Source organism: Cydia fagiglandana, chromosome 5 (genome assembly GCF_963556715.1).
Source record: "Cydia fagiglandana chromosome 5, ilCydFagi1.1, whole genome shotgun sequence".
Taxonomy (NCBI): domain Eukaryota; kingdom Metazoa; phylum Arthropoda; class Insecta; order Lepidoptera; family Tortricidae; genus Cydia; species Cydia fagiglandana.
Genome location: NC_085936.1, coordinates 6,566,697 through 6,593,838, shown reverse-complemented (window position 1 = coordinate 6,593,838; position 27,142 = coordinate 6,566,697). Strand labels below are relative to the sequence as shown.

At 37.8% G+C, this 27,142-nt stretch overlaps 2 protein-coding genes across 3 annotated transcripts; one reads left to right on the top strand and one right to left on the bottom strand.

Annotated features, from left to right (window-relative positions):
• Nucleotides 1–1,734: 1,734 nt before the first annotated feature.
• On the bottom strand, nt 1,735–5,571 carry LOC134664353 (uncharacterized). The gene is made up of 3 exons (XM_063520928.1): nt 5,141–5,571; nt 4,167–4,368; nt 1,735–3,146 (listed from the first exon to the last, which is right to left on the bottom strand). Exons 1-3 carry the CDS (start codon nt 5,376–5,378, stop codon nt 2,423–2,425), a joined length of 1,164 nt encoding a protein of 387 aa, XP_063376998.1. The 5' UTR covers nt 5,379–5,571; the 3' UTR covers nt 1,735–2,422.
• Nucleotides 5,572–5,919: 348 nt separating this feature from the next.
• On the top strand, nt 5,920–27,115 carry LOC134664352 (terpene synthase). 2 transcript variants are annotated; one of them, XM_063520927.1, is made up of 8 exons: nt 5,920–5,971; nt 7,347–7,501; nt 13,148–13,292; nt 15,351–15,471; nt 17,174–17,313; nt 19,378–19,480; nt 21,099–21,226; nt 21,460–27,115. In XM_063520927.1, the coding sequence occupies exons 2-8, from the start codon at nt 7,356–7,358 to the stop codon at nt 21,538–21,540; spliced, it is 864 nt and encodes a 287-aa protein (XP_063376997.1). In that variant the 5' UTR covers nt 5,920–5,971; nt 7,347–7,355; the 3' UTR covers nt 21,541–27,115. The 2 variants fall into 2 exon arrangements, with proteins under 2 accessions (XP_063376997.1, XP_063376996.1); XM_063520926.1 differs by having other exon boundaries at nt 5,934–6,084.
• The last annotated feature ends 27 nt before the right edge of the window (nt 27,116–27,142 follow it).

The window sequence follows — 27,142 nt, the reverse complement described above, 5'->3', positions numbered from 1 at the left end:
AAATATTACGTCCGTAAATCATTGGATATCTGTTAGTTCGCGCGTATTTTCATTTCCTATGAGTATCTCCTTATCTTACTAAATATGACAGATCTTAGTGGGGTTAGGATGGAGAGTGCATATTGTCACATATCACTTTTAAGGTATATTCTTAGAGAACGATAGCTGTCATCGGCTAATTCTAATTGAATACATACACTTGATGTACTTATCGTTAGTCTGATGCAAGATCTTTCTAATATCGGTACATTATTGCAATTTTTCGACACGTCCCTTACCTATATTTTAAAAATATATGGCGTTAAACCCTTTGGTTCATTGTAGCGCCATCTAAAATTGTGATAGATTTACTAGATGGCGGTATAGTATGAAGGGTTTTCCTTGCGCCGTATAAAATACAACGACAAATATTTTTACTCGTTTCAGCTTAGAATTGACACAGCAATCGTGAGCCGAATACTCAAGGCCGATGAACGATTAGCTTTTATTCTCATAAACAAGAATGAGCCGATGATATTGTGATTCAGGATAGTCTTACCACCTAAGCCATGTCCGCTCCTGAACAACCCCCCGAAACCTAGGAATAGCTCGAACGAACTTATACAAACACTAAATGCCTACTCGCAACTAGTAATCCACGTTCTGTGTGCATTAAATTCCTAGAATTAACAACATTGTTGACTATTGCTAATAGCTTGAGGTTGTTAACGTTTTTAGAAACGGAATGGTGAATTTTTCATGTATTATATACGTATATAAATAAATCTTACACTCTCTAATACCTACGATGTTCGCTAGACCCTTTTGTAAGCTGAATGCCATCTTATCGTGTTGTTACACATAGTCCTCTTTATTAACGTAGTATCAATATTATAATGATGGCTGTGAGGTAAATAATTGTAACAATTTAAATTTATACTGTGTAAAATTAATAAATAGCAACACAAAGGATCGCTCTGTCGCGAGATTGGTCTACAGTTTACTTCTTGCCTTCATTTGGCACTGTTTTGAAAAGTATCTCGAAAACTTAAATTAAATGTGGAAAATTCTTGAGTCTAAGTTCACAGTGCCAAATAGAAACGCATACGATGGCGCGGTACAGCGCTACTTTTCGCAGCGGATTGCCACAATATTAATCTCGACTTGCAAAAGACGAGGATATAAGGAGTTGTATCCAAGATAATTTTGTCGAAGGAATTTCGAGCTTGATAATTGTGGCAACCCCACACTAGAAGCTCACAGCTTTTTCAGCAGTTGCTCAAATTCTCAGCATAACATACCCCATGTTTTCACCGCTTCTAGTCGATCGTTTACAGAATACCACCGTTATTACCCTGGCAACATCACATTGCTCGCTGGCAACACAGTGACGAGTGTAATGTTGCCAGTATGTTCGAATGTATCACACCACAAGGACAAATTATTTAATATTGTTGATGTTGATTGTTAATAAAATGCAAATAATGTAAATATCAAAATAAATTCTGTATTTGTATTTGATATATTGTTTTTGTTCAACACCTACAATATAATATCCCTATCCCAAGATGTATAAATCCCTGACCTGATGCATTTATTTAGTATGACCATTTTATTTTCGACCACCAAAGACGTCAACTGACGCGAGCGACAGCGTAATATCAACCTTCGTGCATTGCGATAAGCTTCACGATAACGCGCCGCACAAGATAGGTGCATCATGGTAAAGTATGGGAAGTATATAAAATTACATCGTTTTTAAATTTAAAAATATATATTTCATTCTGATATGTTCTCCACAAGGAGTCAACAAAACTTTGAGAAACTAAGGCACTCCCTTAGTACACACAAATGAACAACATTATATCAACAGATCAAAGGCACAGTCGCAAACCTTAACAGCAGTAATTGACTAGACACATTTTAATACTAAATTAATAATACTGCTACATTCACTTCCATAGTCAACTAACTTCCAGAGTAAAACTAGACCAAGAGTACATTTCTAAATAATTTTTGTGCTATCCAACCCAAACTGTGAAATTCTACCACGCATCTCAAAATTTAATTCTGATTTTTCAATGAAAATACCTCTGATGGGCATAAAGACCTAAGCTAACATTGGTTATAAAGAATATTATCAAAAAATATGATACCTAATTGAATGATTGCATCAAATACCCCGGCAACTCAAATGTCAAATCTTGGAACATCCTCACGTCCGAATTTCTAACATCCGATATTGGCATTGACAAACCTTGCTTGAAACAGCAACCAACTTCTAGCCAGCAAAATAATAATTTCCCAGCAGTAACCACAGTAAATAAGCTATTTATTAAACACCATAAAAAATTCAATACACTTCTAATTCACTCACCAGAACAGTACACTAACTTAGTTTCACCATTTCCGTCACAGTTTTCCTTTACATTGAGATCATTTGTTACTTAACCCTGTCCAAATTATACACGTGTTTTGATGATTTCCTCGTTTTCATATGTTTTTTCCCTGCACTAACTTTCCGTTTTTCTTCCTCAAGTAATAATGGTGGAAGCGAAACCTTTCTCACATTATTATGCTGGCCAAACGCACTGGGTAACCTGTGAGTGTCATAGTACTCAGGAGTATGTAGCGGCTCCAATTTGGCCAAATCTCTACTTTTCGCCGTGATAACTCTGCCATTTATTATATTTTTGCGCTCCGAAGCGCTCATAGCCGTAACATAATTGGATGGATCCAAAGAAACAAAAGACTTTGCACTGTTCCGATCATAGTTTACCGAGGATTCGGGTCGCGAGTTTCGCATCCAGCGGGACGACGCGATTTCCGATTTTATAAAAGGATTCTGTCGTTTCCTTTGTAATGGACTCCGTATTTGTATCGGTGTAATGTGTAGCAGCGAGCAAAATGAGTCAGGAAGCTCATGCTCTTCTTCAAACATAGAAAATAGATTTACCTTTTCACGGTGCATTTTGGTCTCACTCAGGTTTTCTATGGATATTCTTGGGGAGTTTTGAGGTGTGACGTCGGTGCTGCTCTGGGACAGGCGTTCCTCGCTTTCACTGAATTCTTCATAGTCACTGTAGTGCATAGCTATTACCTCGTCATGTTCGATTCCTCTGAAAGATGGCCGCTTTTCTGGTAACGATATAGCTTTGCCGATGACCCTGAAAATTATGATAAAAAAACAAATTACAGTTTATTCAGATAAGAACAAAATCAGATGGATGCAGCATACCTATACCATGCAGAGGTACTTTGTAACATTAGAAATAACTTTCAGGTCAGTTCAAATATATTTATTACAAAAAAACAAGCAAAATTTTGGTGTCTGTTTGAATTGCGATTTAGTTACCACTAAAGGTAAAGCACAATATTTTTTATCTTGTTAAATGTTTTAGCAGATAAACAATTATCAAAAAAAATACAAATTTTAACACTACTTTAATAGCGTTTTTATGAACAATCCATCCAACCAACCAATCCAACTAACACATTGAAATTATTGGACAATAAACCGTGTTACAATTGTAATAAAGTGCATTGTTACTTTAATTTTTGATAGTACTCAGGGACTTTTGGTTGTCACCCGACGATTTACTCTCATACTAGAAAACACTTTGTACTAAAACTTGCGGCGTCATCCAAAGGATAAAATGACAGCAGGTAAAAAAAATATGATTAAAACCAAAATATTACTTTGCTGATCCGCGTATTTTTACGCGGACTAGCAAAGTAATATTTTGGTTTTAATTAATACGGATTCCCGCAAAGTAACGCCTGATTCTATTCACTATTTAAAAAAATATGAATTGATAAATGACTTTCAAGAGTCGAGAATGCAGATTTATTCACTCAAAATTATGAATGTTTTTCATTTATAATTTTGAGTGAATATTTTCATTCATAATTCTAAGGACTACACTTGTAAGATCGCCTATAACGCCTGTATGTAATTACCTATTCTTTGTAATTTTTGTTTATTAAACAAACGAAGACTGGGTAAAGTGGAGAAGACTGAAAGGAAAGTGGACCCTGGCGCTAGGCCGGGAAAACGCTAGGTTGAAGAAGGAGAAGAAATAAAAATTGTGTCCAAAAATTACTGTTTTTGATTTTTCAATATTTTTCTAATGTTTCATGTCATGCTAACCTGTTAATATACTATTGCTGTTTAAAAAAATCAGTACCTAAGCTGTGGATGCAACTGCCGCCACTGCTTGCACTCCTCAATGATTTGTGGCCGGTTGCTTTTCTCCCCTTCCTCATTGTACAGAGTCCGCTCTATCCTCTCCCACTCTGCCGCCAAGGTCCTCGTGGCTTCCGCTGTGCTTCTTAATAATGCTGAGCCCGCACTGCTGTCACTTTCTTCACTGCGAAAATCTGGGGTTCCTGCAACAAACATTGTTGTGATATTATAATAATGCAGCAGTTTGCAAGCCCAAATCAGGCGTGGCTCACTCCGCGATTTCGTCGCTTTGCTACAGGTAGCTAAAAGTACATCCATTCCACACCAATTTTGGTGGCTAGCCATAAGCCATGCGTGGCGCTGTCGCCACCTAGCGGCCATATCTGTGCTGATCGTAACAGACGCGGTTTGTTAGAGAGTGAATCTTCTGTACCTAGTACTATTATTTATTCAGTGCCCAAATTAAAAATATGTTTGTCTGCACCATTGAACTGTAGGCCAGATATAGAACAGCTGGTTTTTAATTTTTTTCTCGCAGAGCCCCTACAAAGCCTTTGCGGAGCCCTAGGGCCCCTAATGGCTGCACTAATGTCTTTACATGACTACCAGAAAAGGGATAGGTTTGTCTCTGAATTATCCCTACAAAACTTTCAATGTGGTTGATGATACTCAAGGTGGTCTTCACATTCGATGCGAATTTGCACGCTCTGGTGAAACACTATGTATACGCACATAGCACTGTCACTCTCTCATACACGGGAGACATGCACATTTGCATCAATGTGATAACCTTATAATTAATGTAACATTAGGTCTTGTTAATAGGTATCATTTTAAAGGTTTCAGCAGCTGAGCATCCCTCTTTAGATCGGATCGAGATCAGACATGAAAAGCCTCAGAGATTTTTGTCACTTGATGATAGTAACAAGGTGAAACTAGACTAGATGCAAAATTTTATTAATAAGTACAACATACCTGTCTCACTTTCCGAAAAGAAGTCTGAAAATGGAGTAGTAGGCCTCTCAGCACTGCCCAAGCGATAAGGCACTTCGAAAGAATAGTTTAGATTACGATTTACAACATTATTCTTGCTAGCCGATAGGGCAGGCAGCTCAGAACGGTAATTAAACTTCTGCGAATTTATATGCGGCAAGGAATCTATGTATCTGTTGATATTCTTTTCACGGGCCGATAAATAATTACGCGCAGACATAATCACAAATTATTGAGCGCAAACTCCTTATTAGCCATAATTGGTAGACGAATAAAGAATTTCGTAAGGTTGAGAAGCTATATTTCATAAAATAACCGTTCCAATTGTGATTTATAATTCAGTTTCTTTAAAAAATAGAGGAAAAGTTTGGAAAATAAAATCAATCAAAAGGCCCGTCAATTTTGGTTTTTCCTTAACTGACAGCCAAGTCTACCAACATCTTTGCAAGAAAAGTTCTATGTGTCTATGTCATTATGATTGATCTTTATCTGTACAGTGGTAATAATGGCTCATCTCATTTCCCTGGCGTTACTCCGTAAACAGAGGTAGGGATGTATGTAGATTGCACATTTTATGCAACGTGCAATATTAAAAACGGACTTTAAGAATCAATATAGTCTTTTCTTTGAAGTAAAACTTCATTAAAACGTTATCGTTTAAAAAGAATGTACGAACTGTTTTCGAGCAGACCTCATGTTGACATCTGTCAAAATACAGCTGCTCGCCTTGTCCATTGTCTGTCTGACAGACAGACTGTCACTTGGCAAGTTCACATTGGCTTGACTGGGCGGAGTGGGCCACACCGCAGTCCGGTAAAAAATCGATTTATTAAATCAGTCGTGTTATGGAAATAGTTTAATTACTAACAAAACTAGCGAACATGTCTCAAGCATTCACTAAGAGCGGCGACAAAGCTCATGATGAGGTACATAGCATATTTCTTAGCTTTTTATCATAGTTGGTTAATTTTCAATTTGCCGCCTTTGTTTTGTTGAAAATGTGTTATTTTTGGGAGTGTGTGTTTTATTATTTATTTATTATTTTACGACTATGTCCGCAGTGTGTTATTATTATCGTCCAGTTAGGGAAACAGTGTCAGTTTTGCCGCAAAGTGTCGCATTATGCGGTCAGGCGCCGTGAGCTCGCGCGAGCTATCGATGGGACGATAAGGGAACAAATCTGCATTTGAACAGCTTCCTATTTTATGCCGATAAACAAACAATGGTGCCTCTGACCCATATTGTTACCCATTCAATATTAAACGTTGGAATTATTCTTATTGGATTGTTACCCATTGTTGTAATCCATCACATCAGTAATTTAAATTGAAGCTGTGTAGTTTAAATTAAATGTCTGCACTTTTTTGTATGAAATTCTCAAAAGATCTTAATGTTTCCTTGCATGCTAGTTAAGTTAATTTATTACTGTATTATTAAATTTAACACTCAAATGAATAACTGATTACTATTTGAATACAAATATATATGGTGTCCTTCTGTTCATCTGCTGAGTTGTATTAGCTACTATATATTTAAATTTTGTAATAAATGTATAGTTATATACATTTTTTTTCTGGCTTGCTCCCTGCAATTTTGTACAGGGTAAATTTGCCAATGTCAGTGTAGGTATATACATCTATGGGTCTATTTAATTTTGTCACATTAGAAACAACATTTTCAATAGTTTGCTAAAGACTCAGCTCTATTATGAAAACGTTTGGTGATAGAGAGCTATAAAAAAAATCTTAATATTATTTGTAGCTCCTGTATTACACTATACAGTCACCCATTAGGTGATAAGATAATGATGATAATCCCTTAAACTGACCTATTGTTCAGTCGAAGGAATAACGAAACACTAATGACTTTAAAGATAACTATGTCAATATGCAGCTCCTGCTATTGATTTTACTACTAATTGTCACACTGATGTGCATGTATATTTTTGTTATATGAGCTACTTTGCAGTGCGGCGCGTCCATAAAAGCCGATTCCCACCCGCTTGCCTGTTTTTGGACATTTAGTCAGAGTTGTAAAGGACATATGTAAGCCAAATTAGCCCCGGCTTGCCTATGGATATGTTTGACGCGCGGCCACTGCTACTTTGTCCCACTGCTGAACAGTCTTTCATGTATCCCAGTATTGAGCAGACATCCATATACATTTTTATATATCCAATACATTGCAGAAAATCCTCATGCCTTACACATACATCTTGCAAGTGCCGGGCAAGCAGATCCGGACCAAGCTCACCTGTGCATTCAACAACTGGCTCAACATTTCTGATGAGAAGCTTAAGGCTGTCGGAGAAATAGTCCAGATGCTGCACAACTCTAGTTTACTGTAAGTTGTTATTTATTACTAAATTCGGGGGTTGTGCACAAATCACGCGAGGTGTTTTCGGCTACTTTTTGACCCCCCCTCCCCCTTGGTGATATTTGGTGAGGTTTTTATCTACCCCCCTCCCCCCACACAACCTCACGTATATTTTTTTGAAATTTTCTCATTCGACCTAATTTTAAGATAAAATAAATTAGTTTATTCAATAACAAAACTTATACAAACTATTATTAAAATTAAGTATAAACTAAATAAATTAAAACTAAAACTAATAAAATAAATAAATAAAACTTACCCACCTACCTTAAGATAAATAGTATTGTATATATAGAAAATCTTGTTTATTTTTCTATTTTCGTTAAACAGGCTCGTTATTTTGAAGTGCAGAGTGAAGATTTATGTTTAACGAAACCGAGAAAAAGTATCTACTGATGTGGTAGGTATATTTTTTCTTAGTTTTGTTCACTGTAGGAAAATACACGTGAGGTTTTCTTATAACCCCCCTCCCCCAACGTGATCTATCGTGATTTTTTCGTGACCCCCCTCCCCCATCGAACCTCGCGTGATTTGTGCACAAGCCCTTGTTTACAACTTTTTTGCATCAAATGATAATGATGCAATCATAGCAATCAATGCAAGCAGGGAAAGGCATATCGGATAGTTTTTATATTGATAACTATCCTATGTCCTTCCCTGGGCCTCAAACTGTCTCTGTACATAATTTTATCTAAATGAATTTAGCGGTGTAAGCGTGAAGAGGCAGAGGGAGACCGAGACAGAGCTTTTATAATATTTACAGTACATATGGTGTTACTTTACCGCCCTGGGGCGGGATTAAGGAACAATACGTGCCTATGTCTAAAATTTAAAGGGCTTTATGTACTCTAAATCATTGTACAATACACGTGCGAAAAGGTAATTTGCAACTGGTGTCGATTTAAAACACTCCCGTCGGTCGTGTTTCAATTTATCGCCACTCGTTGCGAATTTCCTACTTTACGCACTTGTATCGTAATTTTGCTATAGTAGGGATTATTACACAAAACATTGGTAGTCTCTTTGGGAACAGGGTTTCCCAAACCTTTTACTTATGGGCCAAGGCTATAGCTCGTTTTTTTTAGCATTAGAAATAAGGTAAACAATCTTGATCTGTATTTTAATTGCAAAACACACTTTAATAATAAGTTACGGCATATATATGTAACAATTATGAATCTAACATGAACATTTATATCCTTCTGCTTTCAAAAGTAATACTTACTGGTTTTTAAAAAGCGTTTTTCAATTAAAAGACATGTCAAGATCGCTTACCTTCTTGCAAGTTCTTTCTAATGCTAAAAAAACCGGGCAAGTGCGAGTCGGACTCGCGCACGAAGGGTTCCGTACCATAATGCAAAAAAAAATAACGGTCACCCATCCAAGTACTGACCACTCCCGACGTTGCTTAACTTTGGTCAAAAATCACGTTTGTTGTATGGGAGCCCCATTTAAATCTTTATTTTATTCTGTTTTTAGTATTTGTTTTGTCTAGCTATCACGGTTCGTGAGATACAGCCTGGTGACAGACGGACGGACGGACGAACGGATGGACGGACGGACAGCGAAGTCTTAGTAATAGGGTCCCGTTTTACCCTTTGGGTACGGAACCCTAAAAAACGAACTATACCAGGCTTCTGCTTCTTGGAAACCCCTGTTTCAGTACAGTCAGCATCAGAAAGACAGTGTCAGCAAATTTGGTCAAATAGATTGGAATTGGAACATACGCAAAAAATTATGGTAGAACAAAGGTGTGTTATTAGGTATAAAACTACCCCCCACTCTGAAATTCACCCGGGCCAAATGTGCCAAAAATACTGGCGGCATTCCCTCGCTGAATGGCCAGTGATATTTATTGGACCAGAAAAACCAGAGCGAGGGTCGCACGACACGGCACGGGACACGGTATTTTAAATAAATTTATCACAATATAGGTACCTACAGTCGCCATTAGACATATCGGAGCGGCCGAGGCGCTCACAAATATCTAAACACGCCTCTATTGTCAGGGCGTTAAAGGAGCATTCCATAAAATTGTCTACCGTTGTCCCGTACAAACGCGAAGTTTCTGAAGATTTAAAGGTATAAGAGTTTCCTTTTCTATGACAAATGGTCAAAAATATGCACAGAAAAATAATCGCCTGCTTTAAATGCCGAGAAAAAAGTCGCAAGACAGGAAATAAAATGCGTTTGTACGGGACAGCCCGTGGAATGCTCCTAAAGTGCGTGTTCAAATATTGTGAGCACCTTAGCCGCTCCGATTTATCTGATGGCGACTGTAAAATACGTATATTCGCAGAATCTTTGTTTTATCTTTATTTTTTGGAGCTTTCGTATTCGTCATACTGTTAAACCGTTAGTTCTCTCCTCAGAATCTTATTTTTGTTCATGGTTTTCCTCGTCATAGTTACGCGCACTCGCTGCGCACGCACCAATACTCGAAATTTTGGTATATGTAATCGATAAACATCTTGAATGGCCTTACTCATCAAGTAAAACAGGCAGAGTGCCGTACAACCACCCAATTATCGTCCAGTACTTGAACGAGTTCACAAGTTCAATACAATAACCAATCAAATCAATATGGTCCGCCGACGCAAGCTCCTGACAACACTCCTCGTTACGGAGTGAAACATGTCGAGCGTCCTTCGATACTTGTGTATTAAATATAGGTACCTACTTGTGTATATTTCTATTTATATCAAAAATAGGCCAAATATGATCACATGATTTCTGGACTACCCCTTACAGGTAGGTTCATTAAGTAGGCTTTAGGCTTATATGAACTATTAGTTAAATTCGTAATACCTTATAAAATAGTCGCGTAATATACACCGTGTTTTATTAACATCCATAATTTCCAGTTTGCATTTCCAAACTTAAATTAAGCCGATTTCTTAAAGACACCTAATAGTTACCTACTCGGTTTACGCGTCTTAACATTAAGGCCACTGCGAGATGGACGGATAGAGTCTGATGTCGGAGGGATAGTACCTAATAGGGTCCCGTCACCCTCACCCGTACGATATCTTAAAAGATACTTGATTTGCTTTAATTTACTAAACAACTGAATCCAGTTGCTTTGATTTATTTACCTCTAAGAACAAACGTTCTATACGGTCAGACTACATTCGCTAGTAAATTAATCGAATAGTTTCCCCTCCGTTAATAAAAGTCCTTCAATTTAACAGTATTTACGATCATTCAGATTAATCGATTCGCTCCATTACACCATGACTCACGCGGAATACCCATGCCACAATGTGTGGTACATGTCTATTCAAAAAAAGCTCTAAACAGTACGATATTCACGGGTTTTAGGATCTTTTGGTTTCAACACCTATTGGTTGACGTAACTATTCCAGAGACTAGTTAATGGTGCCATTCCAGAGTATTCACGTGATGCGACTGTTTGGAGTACAACGTAGCTTATAGTCTGTTTCTTTAGATATTTAAATAAAAGTAAACAAAACCTACCCTCAAATGGCTCCTTATGCCAGTTGAGGGCAGATCAAAACCGTTCACGATCAAATAATGTAGGTTAAAGTCTGGTCGTTCAGTGACTGATCCAGGCGGTTTTGTAATTGGTTGACCAATAAATGTTATAACTACCCTAAAATATACAAATTGTTTGTTTACTTTTATTTAAATACCTAAAGATACAGACTATAGGTACATGTAAGTCTACACGTGGGTGACCGATACTAGGTTGTTTAGTCGATTTGGTAAATTGATTGGAAAGTATTAACAGTCTAATGGTTGGTCTTATACAAAAGCTTTACGCTTTTACACAGTTTTATTTAGCTTCACTGCGCATACTTGTTTGTATCTATTTTTGCGTCAAATGTTCACTGATAATTATTACTGGAGCATTCCATGAAATTGTCTACCGTTGTCCCGTACAAACGCGAAGTTTCTGAAGATTTAAAGGTATAAGAGATTCCTTTTCTATGACAAATGGTCAAAAATATGCACAGAAAAATAATCGCCTGCTTTAAATGCCGGGAAAAAAGTCGCAACACAGGAAATAAAATGCGTTTGTACGGGACAGCCCGTGGAATGCTCCTACTGATTCACATGAAATTTAGAGGGTGACTGCCATAGTTATTCGCCACTACATATTAAGTGCCTTTCCTATCAAATCAGAAAGAAAGAAGCCATTTGAAAGCTTATTGTTCAGAGCGGTCAATTACTATGTAGTGGCCGATACGAGTAACGATAGCAGTAAGTCAATTGAGTTGCACTAATATGCTAACATGAAGCTGATCTGATGATGCAATCGGAAGGTAGCCAAAGGAACTCCTCGAAGGAAGAACAGAAACATGAGACTCATTATTAGGAAGACCCAAATAAGTCTAGTGAGAAGTACAGTCCAGTCAGCATAAAAAGTGTGTACCTACTGTCACAATTTATTTTTGACAGTAAATTTTTCATGGTAGTTTACCTGAAAACCATTATTTAAAAAACCGCAATATAAGAAAACCATATTTAGTAAAAAAATCCTTTATGAACTTTACGCCTGACTTCCAACAAAGGATAAAGTTCTCTGATAATACTTTACAAGTTGTTCTTAGATAGTAAAGAATCTTTAGTAAAGATACTTTCCTCGTATCGTCATGTCCTAAGTCCATTAGTTACGAACATAGGTATTGATGTTGTCATACCCCGTGTCCTAAAACGTATCGTGGACGTGACAAGATAGTAAATGAGCCTACGTCATTGTCATTACCTACCAAGAAACGCTGTTTACTTGTAATTTCGTTATCGGACATATGGTAATTCTCACGCTTTGTTTATGTTCTATCTTATTTGATATCTTTGTTGTTTGGGTAATAGGTATTCCTATATGAGTAATGGCGTAAAGTAGACAATTAAGGTGACCTCTCGTTGTTTGTTTGGTTGTTTTAAAACGAGAAAACGTAATCAATTCAGAAGATGGCCAGCTCTTTATCATTTGTCACCATGCCTGTCGCGTTCTAACAATTATGCAAGTGGGAAAGTGACGCATGACATGATAGGTGATAAAACGCGACCATGATTCCGCTGCAGAGCACCAACACCCTCATCAAAATATATCAACGCGATTCAATTTCGTTATTCTACAATTTAGGCAACATAAACATATTTAGGTGCATCAAAAATAATCACAAAATACATTAAATCGATGATGAATATCTATGATGATAATAGAACTTTTGTAAACGGTAAACTTTTTTATTGCCTGAGAGAAATCACTACACCTTATTAAAACAAAGTCCCCCGCCGCGTCTGTCAGTTTGTGTGTTTTTATGTTCGCGATAAACTCAAAAACTACTGAACGGATTTAATAGAGTGATTCTTAACCCGTGCGAAGCCGCCGGGGTCGCTAGTTAAGTATAACTGCTGATCAAATTTTATCGTTAGTGTACATTTGGATTGCGATTGTTAATATTTATTATAGTATTCTCTCGCATTTATGTATGTATCTATTCGCTATTGATTTTATATTTTAACTTTAAAAATATGAAGAAATAATATCGAGTTATTTATTGTATAACTAAATACCTTAACGTAGACAAAGGACGTATCACGTAAGTTGATAAGATAAATACTAATGTTCATATTTTGTTACAGGGTAGACGACATTCAAGACAACTCAATACTTCGTCGAGGTATCCCCGTAGCACATTCCATCTACGGCGTGGCTAGCACGATCAATGCGGCCAACTACGTCATGATAATAGCGCTAGAGAAGACTTTGGAATTAGGGCATCCGATGGTAAGTAGGCCTCGCTAGGCCTCGGCAACTCGATACTTCGTCGTGGGATCCTTGTAGCGCACTACGGCGTGGCTAGCACGATCAATGCGGCCAACTAGGTCATGATCATAGCGCTAGAGAAGACTTTGGAATTAGGGCATCCGATGGTAAGTAGGCCTCGCTAGGCCTCGACAACTCGATACTTCGCCGTGGAATCCTTGTAGCGCACTACTACGGCGTGGCTAGCACGATCTATGCGGCCAACTACGTCATGATCATAGCGCTAGAGGAGACTTTGGAATAAGGCCATCCGATGGTAAGTAGGCCTCGCTAGGCCTCGACAACTCGATGCTTCGTCGTGGGATCCTTGTAGCGCACTACTACGGCGTGGCTAGCACGATTAATGCGGCAAACTACGTCATGATCATAGCGCTAGAGAAGACTTTACAATTAGGGCATCCGATGGTAAGTAGGCCTCGTTAGGCCTCGACAACTCGATACTTTGTCGTGGGATCCTTGTAGCGCACTACAAGGGCTGCTACTTATGTATCCGGAATGGGCCACTTACTGGAACTATATTAAAAATATATATATAACATATAAAAATGGAACTCTTTGGAAGCAAAATACAGTTTGTTTCACATGTCTATCAATTGGTTTTACATTGTAGCATTATTTAAAAAAATTCTTTGTTGCACCTTCAACGGATTTACTTGTGAAAATTTTCGAGCAGATGTTTTTTTTTACGATGTTCGGAGTGGATAAACTCAAAAATAGTGCATGGATCGACTTTTTTCGACTTTTGGGGAGTAAGTTCCATCGAAGGTCAATGTTTTAGTGAATAAATTGTGGTCGTAGTATATTACGGTATTTACAGTAGGTAGAATTTAAAAAAAAAACGCTCTAAATCGGCTGTTATCCCACAAAATATAGATGCTGTAAACGAGCTCATAATGCAAGATGGTAATAGTATATATCGCAAGATAGAGGCATCTCATGGCAATAGTATGACGAGCATTTGTAAGATATTACATGAACATTTGATTAAAAAAAAAAAACTCGTGAAAGAGTCGTTCTTGCCTACAAAATGCACGTCTTGAATACCAACATCAGAATGGAAAAAGTGCTATGAAAAGTCGTTTCAACATTTTCAAAAGTGCATTCATCTTGGTGGACAAATACAAAGGCAATAAAACCATTTATAATTATAGATATTTGTTATTTTTTGTGTTTCCGGATACATAAGTAGCAGCCCTCGTACTACGGCGTGGCTAGCACGATCAATGCGGCCAACTACGTCATGATCATAGCGCTAGAGGAGACTTTGGAATTAGGGCATCCGATGGTAAGTAGGCCTCGCTAGGCCTCGACAACTCGATACTTCGTCGTAGGATCCTTATAGCGCACTACTACGGCGTGGCTAGTACGATCAATGCGGCAAACTACGTCATGATCATAGCGCTAGAGAAGACTTTGGAATTAGGGCATCCGATGGTAAGTAGGCCTCGCTAGGCCTCGACAACTCGATACTTCGTCGTGGGATCCTTGTAGCGCACTATCACGGCGTAGCTAGCACGATCAATGCGGCCAACTACGACTTGATTATTGTAGTTCTTAATCTGTATTTTTCATTCAGCGCCCAGAGATCATAAGGGCCGCCCCACACTAGCGTCCTTTGATCGCCGGCGCTATGGAAAATGACGTCGCTGCGTAGGCGCAAACGTTGCGTCGAGCAGAAGCCATAGAGTTGACTAGACGCCGACGCTCGGGAGACGCTAGTGTGGGGTGGCTCTGGCAGTAGTCCGAATATACTAGATGAGCATACATCGGGGTTTCCGGATCGGGAATGATTTCTTGTATTTATAACTTTGTTTATTGTAAATAATTACCAAACTATGAATTAAACGTACGTAGTAAGATCCAAATGTGCTTAGGAATGTTAAATTAGTATAGTTGTTTACAGTTTTTACCTGTTATTTGGCTAGTGTAAATCATTCCCGACCCGAAAACCCCGATGTATGTAGATAAGTAGATGGACTTCTTGTTCCATAGACATCACAAAGCCTTTTATTCTTTCAGGCTACAGCAGTGTACACAGAGCAGCTTCTGGAACTACACAGAGGGCAGGGCATGGAGATCTACTGGAGAGACAACTTCCGCTGTCCATCGGAGGAGGAATACAAGGAGATGACTGTTAAAAGTAAGTTAATTTATGTGTAGTGTTTTCATTTGGTGGCATTATTATGTGACATTTTTATCTAACACATCCACTACACAGGAATAAAATGTGTGCGCTCATGACACAAATAAATTGCTTTATCCTGAATCTAACACAGGACCAACGCTTTCGTAGGTCAAAGTCACCAACCGACCAACCAGGCCAAACAACCGTCAATTTGTGGAAAAACTTAAAGGATTTGCCAACCAAATAGTTAAGAGTACAGATACGTAAAAAAATTACAAAACAAAAAAGCACTCACTCTCTCTTTTCACTCTCTCCTCTCATCTACTCAAAGGTTAACTGGAAGAGATCCCTCAAAGGGATAAGTTCGCCTTTGTACGTCTTGCTAATTGTATGTTATTTTTAATATGTCTTTTTGTACAATAAAGAGTTTACTACTACTACTAAAAAGTTATGAATTTAAATACATGTTTGAATTGAAATGAATTTTGTCTGAAAATATTATTAAATAGCTCAAACATAAATACCAATGCTTATGGAACGTAACTTGAACTAAAGATTGGTAGAACATTTATTAATTACCAACACGAATCTTTACGTGCAAAATCCAAGAATCATTTTGGTTAGAGCTTTTTAGCAAATACGCCAAATGCCTAGCAAAACTGGTTAAGACTGAACTCCGGGTATTTCCATGTTGTGTTGTAATTTATTTCTACGGTTTCAGGATCATGACTTCATGGTAGTATTTTTGGGATTTCGCCCCACATGTGTATTACTCATCAGATGTCTAGATTGCGCGTAGTCACTGCTAAAAATAAATCGTCTCGCGTTCCCATCGCAAATTGTATCTAAAATGCATTTATCAGATCACATTGCATTCATCACGACCTTGAAGAAACCTTGAAGAATAATTAACAGACTGCAGATTGTTAACGTACTATGTATTAGATTCATCATCATCATTCATCATTTCAGCCTATACACGTCCCACTGCTGAGCACAGGCCTCCTCTCATGCGCGACAGGGTTTGGGCTATAGTCCCCACGCTAGCCCAATGCGGATTGGGGACTTGTATTATATTATATGTATTAGATTGCAAAGCATTATTATTATGCACTAGCCCCCACCCGCGAATTTGCCCGCGTAGAAGAAGACTTTGCTAAATACCAAACCTTCCTTCCGTCTTACAACTCTGGCATTGTACCTACAGCAACTTGAACGTATTATGTCACGCATAATATATATTTTTAAAATATATACCTACGTTTCGCTCTACTCTACGTTTTGCCAGTCTACCCGTAACTACGAGCGATGGCTAAGGGTTCGAATCGTCTGGTTAAATCTAAAAATCACTACAAATTGTGGCAACCGAACAGTGTATTTTGTCATTATGCCACCATAGTCTGGCAAGCCAATTATGGCAAAAGAAAAGAACGTCAAACTTTAAGAAATATAGGCACAAAGGGCATTAGGCCTTGTTCATTTTGAATTTCAAAAATAATAGTACCTATTAGTTACAGAACGTTCACTCTCAACAAAACGCATCTATTTCGACAGATATGACCGCAAGGTAACGCAAGCGCGAGCAGGAGTTCGTTCCATAGCGGTGCGCGGCAACTATTACTGCTAGACACCAAAATTGATGTGGGCCACATGTACTTGTAGCGACGCGACGAAATCGAGGAGTGGGCCACGCCTGACACTGTTTATTTTTGCACAGAAACCGGCGGGTTGTTCATGCTGGCCATCCGGCTCATGCAGCTGTTTAGTGAGAACAAGGCGGACTTCAGCAAATTGTCCGCCATCTTGGGTCTGTACTTCCAGATCAGGGACGACTACTGCAATCTGTGTCTACAGGAGGTAAGCCTTCGACAAATCGAGTTAATCTAATGAAATTCATGACTGATAGGTATTTTTATATTGTCTTCGGTCACCGCGATAATTATTCATGAAATAAAACGAATTGGACGGATTATTTCGCGGCTAATGAATTTAAAATACACCCGGAATTCCCAACGTTGCGAACCCCTTACAGTGTTCGTGGTTTCCTCAGTCACGTTGACTATAAACGCTGTAAATGGTTCGAAACATCGGCATGAACTTTCAATTGATTATACGCGATGTAATCCGTTTAAATAGTAAAATAAAAACCTTTAACCCGAGAAGATAGTTACGTAAAGCAACGAAATCTTCGACCAATAAACTACTCGACTATTTATTTTACTGCTACCTAAAGCCTACCGCAATTATATATAACTTGATCATCATCTCTTGTAATCATACGTCATTCGGCGACGATACAAAAAACAACAAAAAACGTAGAAAATAAACGCACTTATCCTTAAAATCACCTATATTTCTGACATTAACCGCATGACTAATGACATGCGAAATTAATTATCTTGTGGGTGTCACATTGGTGCCAAACGAGGTCTACTTCACAGAAGTAATCCTAATAAATAAAACATGATATGGTAATGCTGCGGTTATATTAATATACATATCTACCGCTTCTGAGTTAGTGTTGGTATCACTGGTATCAATGCATTCTGCATAAAATGATGGGTTTGTACGCTATTAATCAAGCCGTCTTGCCAATTTAAGATTTTCCTTCCTCGAAGTGATATATTGTCATTTTTTACTGTCACGGAGGTCTGTTATTATGTTGAGCCATATACTACTTTACTTAAAAGGTAATCTCGTTTCTCAGAAATGAATTAATCGATTCTAAGCTGCATCGAAATTGTATTCGTATTCGTTGAACCAGAATCGTTAAACGTCAATTTTTCACAACCAGAGATACCGCATAATGTAACATCACGCTCCGCGATTGTTGAGCTATAGTCCGTTTTTTTTAGCATTAGAAAGAACTTCGCAGAAGTTCGCTTGTGGTTCTAAATCTGGCACTTTTAGCGGTAACAATTTGAAGTAAATTATATGTATTGACCATGCTACATTAGATAATTCAATAATTATTAACAATTAACGAGCCTGATAAAAACTGCACGCTTGCTTCTGCGGACTTCTTTCTAATGCTAAAAAAAACGAACTATATTTAGGGTCCTAGGTAAACTGGTTGTTCAATGCTTGTACTATAGAAGTCCAATTTAGCTAGAACCCTAAATGACATAACAATCACGGAGCGTCACTGTATAACGACATCTTCTTCAGTTGTCCAATTCCAGGCACGATTTTTTCATATTACCAATTATCAATCACTCTTTAGGGCTAATTTAGACGGCGCGCGAACTCGCATGCGAGTTTAGTTACATTGCGGACTTGGTTGGTTAAGTCCAATTCAACCGACCGACGAAAACCCGCAATGTAATGAAACTCGCATGCGAGTTCTCGCGTCATCTAAATGAGCCCTAAAAGTCTTTAATAAGGCAAGACCGCCTACACGGTCTTTGGTTCATTTTAACTCTTGTGTTTGTACACATACTCCATTCACAGAAGGTCGGTAGAACAGAAGGACTGTAGGGCTACCGCCAATACCGAAAATCGTCAATTGCGGGGATTTTTCTCTGTCACTCTAATTACGCCTTCATTGGAGTAAAAGAGAAAGGTCCCCACAATTTGCGAATTTCGGTATTCGCGGTAGCCGCTCTGAAGCTCATGTATTGTGCAATACGAGCCTCGATGCATATGTTTTCGTCTAGTCAGACCATTTTTTGAGGTTCTCGCGTTTGTACAAAAATAATGTTTTAGTTTAAGAATCACTAATATTTAATGCTTATACTGATGTAGTTTAATTTTATTCGGCAATATTCTACAATAACTAAATCCAAATACAAGAAATACAGTTTGTACTGAAAGAATAAAAAAATATTTGAGAATAAACAAAATAGTTGTGTGAACTAGACGAACTATTTTGCATCGGGGCTTGTATAATGTGTATAATTTACTTATTATGACGTGTTCCAGTACTCAGAGAACAAGAGTTTCTGCGAGGACCTGACGGAAGGCAAGTTCAGCTTCCCAATCATCCACGCCATTCACAATCAAGACGGCGACAACCAAGTGCTTCGTATCCTTTACTAATGTCAATCCGGATCACAGACAAAACATCCTCCAGACTGAGCATAGATTTCGCTCACCTCGTCCCGCGCACCCCCGCATTTTTGGCATCATCGGTTGCATGAAATAATTGCTCAAAACTCGGTCTAGAGGATTCCTAGATCCGAATGGGACGGCAGTTAGATTAGGCTTAACCTCCTAAGGCCCAGCTATACAAATGACAAATCCAAAATTAGCTATTGAAATTTGAACCTATAGTGTAAATAGAATTGATTTTGCGTTGTTGGAAAATTGAACGAAACAAATCCAAAGCGACTCTGTTCCAATTGAATAGGATTTAAATTTCATCGAACTGAAGAGGTACTATAGGTAGGATATAGGCTTGGGCCTTTGAAGGATATATCTTGCCTGGATCTAGATCGATCCCCGCCATTTGCGATACACACAGGGTAAAAAGTAACAGTGGACCGACGCCTCTGGATGTTTGCGTAAATGCGGACACCGCACAAGAAAGTAGGGTTGTTAGACTTTTACACAACTGCCCAAGACTTACACTTGACTTACTATAAGACACGCTAGCCCGTAAGTAGTACCGAGCTACTAACAACGGTGATGTATGCAGCTCGGGTGCGCGCGACCCACCCCTCGCACCCCGCACGATTGCCGTGTCTAGGCGGCTTCGTCGAATGACTGTATTGCTTTATAGACTGTGTTGTATGATGCAATCATTCTCTTTAGATCCAGTCGATAGATCCAAAATGGATCTAGTGAGAAAAGTTTTTCTTCTTAGATCCAACTTCTCACCGATGGATCTATAGAGAAGTTTTTTAGTAATAAATCCAGTTGAAATGATAAATGGATCTAGTGGGATTTTTTTTATCGCAAGATCCAATTTTTACTTACGTTATTGTATCAATCAGAAATTCTCTATCTTGTTAATTCTAATTGAATGGAAGCAATCAATGTATGTGTCGTGTCCAAATCTTAGATATTGATCACTTCATGGTATGGTTAGGTTAGGTTTCTTTTCGGCGTTTAAAGCCGATAAGTTTATTTATTTCTTTGTACCTATATGTCACAATAAAATAAACTTTTATAGTTGCAAATATGCATAAAATTCGCGTTTCCCGGAAACGGGATAACGGTAGACATATGGAATGCTAGGAGCATAAGAGAAATGCTTAAAATTGACATAAGAATATTTAAACTATCTAGCCAATAACACACAAAATCTATTGGTTTTTAACCTTCTTCTTCTTCCTCGCGCTATCCCGGCATTTTGCCACGGCTCATGGGAGCCTGGGGTCCGCTTGACAACTAATCCCATGATTTGACGTAGGCACTAGTTTTTACGAACGCGACTGCCATCTGACCTTCCAACCCAGAGGGGAAACTAGGTCTTATTGGGATTAGTCCGGTTTCCTCACGATGTTTTCCTTCACCGAAAAGCGACTGGCAAATATCAAATGATATTTCGTACATAAGTTCCGAAAAACTCATTGGTACGAGCCGGGGTTTGAACCCGCGACCTCCGGATTGAAAGTTGCACGCTCTTACCACTAGGCCACCAGCGCTTGCGCTCGCTTGGTTTTTAACCTATCGTTTATTTTCCTTAACTAAGTGATTAGATATCCTCCGGCAACGGACCCGAGACGTCGAGGTAAAGCGATACTGCATCGCCTTGCTCGAGCGGCTCGGCAGCTTCCGATACACGCGCGACACACTAGCACGACTCGACGCCGCTGCCAGAGAAGAGGTATGATCCTTCATTGTTTAATATTTTTTTAAAACGACACACTAGACTGCGCCTTGATCGATAAAACTTGAAAAAATGCATATGAAACTTATTCAACTTTTCACTGAAAATTTCACAAGTACCCGAACCATGACTCACTGACGGTATCAAAACTGACATATACGCTAAGAAAGGTACTTATACACCATTGAGCAAGGCAATGAATCTGTACAAAATTATCTCAATACTTTCAGGTGGCCCGCCTAGGTGGTAACCAAGACTTAGAAAACCTTCTCGACGAGCTACTGAGCTGGCAGCGGCCTGAAGACGTCTAAACAAGTAGACCCACCACGATTACCGCTGAATCGGACAATAACACACCTTACGCCAGTGCCGTAAGAACTACGAAGGCAGCAGTTGTCGTGGTTGTTAAATTTGGAGATTTTGACAATCGAAATTTTAATTTATTGCCTTTGGATAAGGTAAAAAATCTAATAGCAAGAGGTCCCCCCCTATTAGAGGTACAGTCCCCGTATTTGGTTCCTAGGGCACTATATAACCTTGTCGTTTTAGCAACTAGATATGACACACATCACTCAATAAGCACTGTCTTAGAAGATATACAAATTGAATAATTATGACATGGTTCTATACTTATAGTGGCCTAGGAATCAAATTGGTTTACTGTACACATTTGAAAGCTTAGCTTTCGAATGAATTGTATAATTCGTTTTCTTTAGCATTAGAAAGAACTCCACAGAAGCAAGCGTGCAGTTTTTATCAGGCTCTTTAATTGTTAATAATTATTGAATTATCTAAAATACATATAATTGGATGGTGTTTAGCAAAAATGAGTCATCCCACAACCATTTTTCAATAAAATGTCAACTTTAAGCGTCAATATTTTGAGTTAACATCTTATTGAAAAAAATATGTGGGTTGACACATTATTGCGCATCAGCATCCAATTTACTTCAAATAATTACCGCTAAAAGTGCCGGATTTGGAACCACAAGCTTACTTCTGCGAAGTTCTTTCTAATGCTAAAAAAAACGGACTATAAAATTATTGATACTTAGGGCTTACTGAAAATTCCTGGACTGGCCACTCAGAAAAAATAAGTCGTCTCATATATCAGAATCCAGAAATTTCAGTATGGCCCACGTAATGGGGAGTTTTGATTGTCAAAATCTTCTGTATTTATGTTTGCGCGCTCACTTAACAAATTCCTGTACTTATAATTTGAATATAGTTATTATATTCTAAGTTGATGCATCAGCCGAGCCGGCTTAATGTTACGAGGTACATTATTTTTATTTTTCGCTTGTAGTTTTCAAAAGCCTAAAATCATTAAGTATTATAATAAGTTTTTAAATTTCCATAGTTAATTAGTGATTGCGTATTATTGTTAATAACTTCGTTCACAAACATGTAAGTTCGGTACTTATCTGAAGTTTTTTCGAAGAATATTTCGTCGGGTGACAAGCAAAAGTCACTAGTACCATTGAAATTATTGGACAATCAACCTTGTTTAAAGTGTCATAAAGTGCATTGTTACTTTAATTTTTTGATAGTACTTAGTGACTTTTGCTTGTCACCCGACGATTTATAAAAAGTTAGGTTGCTAGCTTGTGCATTTTAATGACATATTGGTAGCTTATAAAAAACTTATATGAAACGTATAGTACCTGCAATAATATACTACACAACAAAGGCCGCAAAAGTATCTGCCACGATCTTATTTGTAGAGCCATAAGGGCGTGTCACACATTTTTGTGCCTTAGAAGATTAACATATTATTGCAGGTGACTGTACCTATAAATCCTATAATTACATTGTTGCGAAAAATTTAACGGTAAGAATATTTCGGATCATTCAATTTACGACGAATACTAGAGTTCGAATCTAACTAGTAATTACATTTTGTTCTAGTAGATACCTATATTTCGTCGGGTGACAAGCAAAAGTCGCTTAACTAACACCATTGAAATTATTGGACAATAACCCGTGTTACAAGTGTAATAAATTGCATTGTTACTTTAATTTTTTGATAGTACTTAGTGACTTTTGCTTGTCACCCGACGATTTAGAAATATTACTTAAGTAGAATCGACCAAAAATCGTGCCAGTCATAGTTAGGTACAATCAATATATCTGTCGGCGGCCGATCGTAAGATCAGGCATATCGTGAAATTCCTAGGCATATCGTGAAACCTGAAAATCTTTGACTCGTTCCCGGTGTCGCGTAGCGGGGCTCCTATTTCTGGGTAGTTTTCCCTGCGGGCATCTGAAGCAACCTAACGAACCTATCCTACCTATATATTGGTTTAATGTGACTATCGTATCGTCAAAACATTACACAGGAACATTACGATCTGCCTGATCTTACGACCGGCCGGCCGACATGTCCAAGCGGATTGATGCTGACATACAATAGTTATTACGATACAAGTGCAGAAAGTAGGAAATTGGTATATTTCCGTGTTCTTATAACCCGGCAACCTTCAAATCAAGAGTGAACAGGCACCTTCTGGGGGAGCTCGCTCAGTAAGAGCGCGAGTAAGCCTATTCATAATTTAAAAAAAAAATTGGTAGTGTGCAATTAATTTTTATATATTTCTCAAATGTCTATGTATTGTTATCTGACTTATCTCGCTTGTATCATTAAGATACTATAGTTACGTTTAAAGTACATAATGATTCTTAACAAAAATTAACATCCATTTAACTTATGTTTAACATAATGGATGTATTTATGCGAGATCTCTGCAATCTTAGGTGTAAATATAAATAATATATGATTTTTAAGCCTCATAAAAATCTTGACTACATACTTCCAACCATAGAGTGTTTGTTTGTTTCGGAGCATTTCACGAGATTGGCTACCGTTGTTTCGTACACACGCGAATTTTCTGAAGATAGGAGTTTTTATTTTTCAATATGGATGTCAAAAATGCAAAGAGGTTAAAAGGACTGATGCGCCTAAACTTGACGAAAGGGGAGTAAAATAAAAAAATAGGCTGCCATAGACAGTAAATCGTTCAGTAGCGTTTTTTCGGTGTACTCTCATTAGACCTAACGCGTGTTAATGCACTGTTCATAGATATTATAGACTGCACATTCCACGTTGATTACCATTAGATTATAGGGAGACCTAAACACCGTGTTTTTTTTTTGTTAATTTCAAGGGTGCATTCCTGAGCTTAAATTGGGTAACTTTCTCAAAGACACCGATATTCTAATTAACTCCATTTCGGAGATATTCAATAAAAAAAATTCCTATAAGGCCTCTGCAAGCGTGTACACTTGCCTTAGGGCCGGTTTACATATTGATTAGTGTTTAGAATGAGTTCATATATTTGCTCCTAAACTAAAGTACAATCTCGGTCGATCAATGTTCGAAATGACATTGATATGTTTGGTTGAGTTAAATGTAATACCCGTGTTACAACAACGCTATATGCTACATTTAATAACTTTTTAATCTTTTTTTTATAGGCAAAAATATTTCTTTTTTGAAAATTAACTATGCCAATTCGTTCTCTTAAACGTACTTAATCATACCCCGAAGTTAACGGAATTCAATAAAAACACGGTGTATATGTCGACGCGGAATCGGAAAAAGCCGATAGAAAAAACCTTTATGTCTGCGCAATGTAAGAGCGAAAGAGGCGTCGGCCGATGCGAGCTAAGCCAAATGACGACTTCTTTTATTGCGAGATATAAAGGCTTTTTCTATCGGCTTTTTCCGATTCCGCGTCGGCATGTATAGGGAAACCTTATAGCTCTAGCTTAGAGGTAGACGCTTGTATGTAGTTGAAATTTAGTGGTTTCCTTTCGTATGCAGATAAAGGGAGAAAAACTAAGCTGCTCAACAAAACGTGGTAGTGTAAACTGACCGAGATGGCTTTCTGCGTCTCTATCGCTCTTATATGCAAGAGTGATAAAGAGGCAGATAACGAAATTTTGATATTTGATTGTTCGCGATAGGCTAATCGTCAAGCGGTGAATGATAAAATTATTGAGCATAGGTTTTTCAATTGTTTAATTTATGGAATATGATGATACATGAAAAGTGGATAAGTAATGATCGATCGTCATAAAGTCAAATAGTTATTTATTGTAGAAGATAGTGTGTAGTGAGGTTTAAACTAGCAAGAACTTGCGTGCAATTTTAATTACATTGCGGTATCTGATCAAACTTTTGCAGTTTTCCTTAGTGGTCGGCAATGTAACGTAAATTGCATGCAATTATACTTCCTAGTCTAAGCCTCGCTTAAGGCTTAATTTAAAAAAAAATTATCGGCCATCTGAACTAAATGGACACACACATGCAACACTGTACTGAATTGTCAAACTGCAGCATTTGACAAGAGTAGCCGCATAATGTACTGGGTTGTACTACAGCACCATCCATTTTAGCTGTTTTGACCTAATCAAATTTTTTCTGAGACTTTTCCACAGATAATATTAATAATACTTTGATAAAGGCAACGTTTGCCATTTTTCTTGTCAAGCCATTATATTACGCGGTATGTCGCACTCCATTGCCGGTCCGTTTAATTTTGCACCAACCAATAGGCTTTTTGTGTTTGTTAAAATATTGACCTGTCACAAATTAGATATTATCATAATTTTAGCCCGACTTAAATTAAAATAGAGCTTCTTGAAAACACACCAAAATGTATTCATATTTCATATTCTGAGACAATATATGTGTTAGAGGGAGCAAGTGATATTGCTATCTCATTCTACCGCATGGCTGCGTCCCTTAGACTGGCCGGCGCTGGCCCATTGTGTAGAGGAGCCATACCATTTAGGTCGTTTTCTCAATTTTGTGAGATATTTTTCACCTTGCAGTTGTTTGTAGTGCAAACGGCCGAAGTGATATTGTAATAAATAGGTACTAATTGGTGTGTGCTTATATTTAGAACTTAACATACTTAGTCAAGTTTTATTTTTATATTTTAATGTTTAAATAAATCGAATGTTTTGTTATTAAGTTTTTTTACAAAATATCTTTTATTTCAAAATACAGTTTTTTACGCTTATTTTGTTTTTTATTTTATTTTCACAGTACCTTAGATCGGGTGAGTAAGGAACCTGAAGCGACTGTACGCATTTTTAGCAATACACCCTGTGGCTAATATTCCACTGCATTCTCCATACTTTACTAGGTAAATTAAGCGAAGGCGTGTCTTTACCTCCAATATTTTAACATAGAAAACATTGTTGACATCGCTAACGTAAAGGTAAAACGACGAAAATCATGTAGGCATTTTGCGTTCTGGACCGTTCGCGATGTAAACTTTAATGTCTAGCGATATAGGCAAAATATTACACTAGTCATTTTACATTCTAGACTGTCGGCGAATAACCCATAATAAGATTTACATCTTGTAAGACCCACCAAAGGCCAGTTAAGAATGTTTTCGGTATAAGCATGTTTAATTTGAAATACCTACTCAATATGTATCATTCATTTACTAAAAATATATGAACACGTTAGCGCTCGTTAGGGTGGTATACCATCTGTCCAATATATTGATCCAATGTTATAAGTAAAATCATCATCTTCCTCGCGTTATCCCGGCATTTTGCCACGGCTCATGGGAGCCTGGGGTCCGCTTGGCAATTAAGCCCAAGAATTGGCACAGGCACTAGTTAAGCAAAATCTCTCTCTTATTAAGTAAAATGTGAGATAAAATACACATTGGACAAATTGGACAGGTGGAATACCACGCTTATACAATTAGGCAAGGAGGCATAACGGATGTTTTGGGCTTCTAACTGCTAATGCAACCCTGTCTTCCATAATGACAATAACAATGTAGCTGTAAGAGAAATATCAATTTTAACTTTCAAAGTGTATCTTGTCATATCCCTTAGCAATAAAAGCTTTGAGTGAAATTAATGTTTTATTGATACAAAGAAACC